At 61.1% G+C, this 357-nt stretch overlaps 1 protein-coding gene across 1 annotated transcript in view; it reads left to right on the forward strand.

Annotated features, from left to right (window-relative positions):
- The first annotated feature begins 6 nt into the window (after nucleotides 1-6).
- Nucleotides 7-357, forward strand: part of LOC105306488 (trafficking protein particle complex subunit 9-like) — a 285,172-nt gene continuing 284,821 nt past the window's right edge. Inside the window, exon 1 of the mRNA XM_011381532.2 lies at nucleotides 7-132. Coding sequence (XP_011379834.2) covers nucleotides 33-132 — 100 coding nt within the window. The 5' untranslated portion in view covers nucleotides 7-32. The remainder of the gene's footprint in view (nucleotides 133-357) is intronic.

Raw genomic sequence — 357 nt, forward strand, 5'->3', positions numbered from 1 at the left:
TGAACCTCCCCACCAGCCTCCGGCCACGGAAAATGAAAAGCCTGCTGGGTCAGAACGTGTCCACCAAGAGCCCCTTCATCTACTCGCCCATCATCGCCCACAGCCGTGGGGAGGAGCGGAGCAAGAAAATCGGTAGGACCGTCCGGCCCCGCAATCCCGCAGCGCCCCCGCCGCGTCCCGCCCGCTGGCGTCCTGTGGCTCTGCAGACTGCAGGCCGGCGCCTCGCGCGTGCTCCCACCGTCTGCGTCTGTTTGCTGCCTCTGTCCGGCGGTTGCCACAGATCTGGTTTTTAAAAATGTCTTTCATAAAGGGTGAAGTGTGTGGAAATGTAGAAACCAGAAGACCTCTGTTAGCCCA

This window comes from Pteropus vampyrus, unplaced genomic scaffold (assembly GCF_000151845.1).
Source record: "Pteropus vampyrus isolate Shadow unplaced genomic scaffold, Pvam_2.0 Scaffold438, whole genome shotgun sequence".
Classification (NCBI taxonomy): Eukaryota; Metazoa; Chordata; class Mammalia; order Chiroptera; family Pteropodidae; genus Pteropus; species Pteropus vampyrus.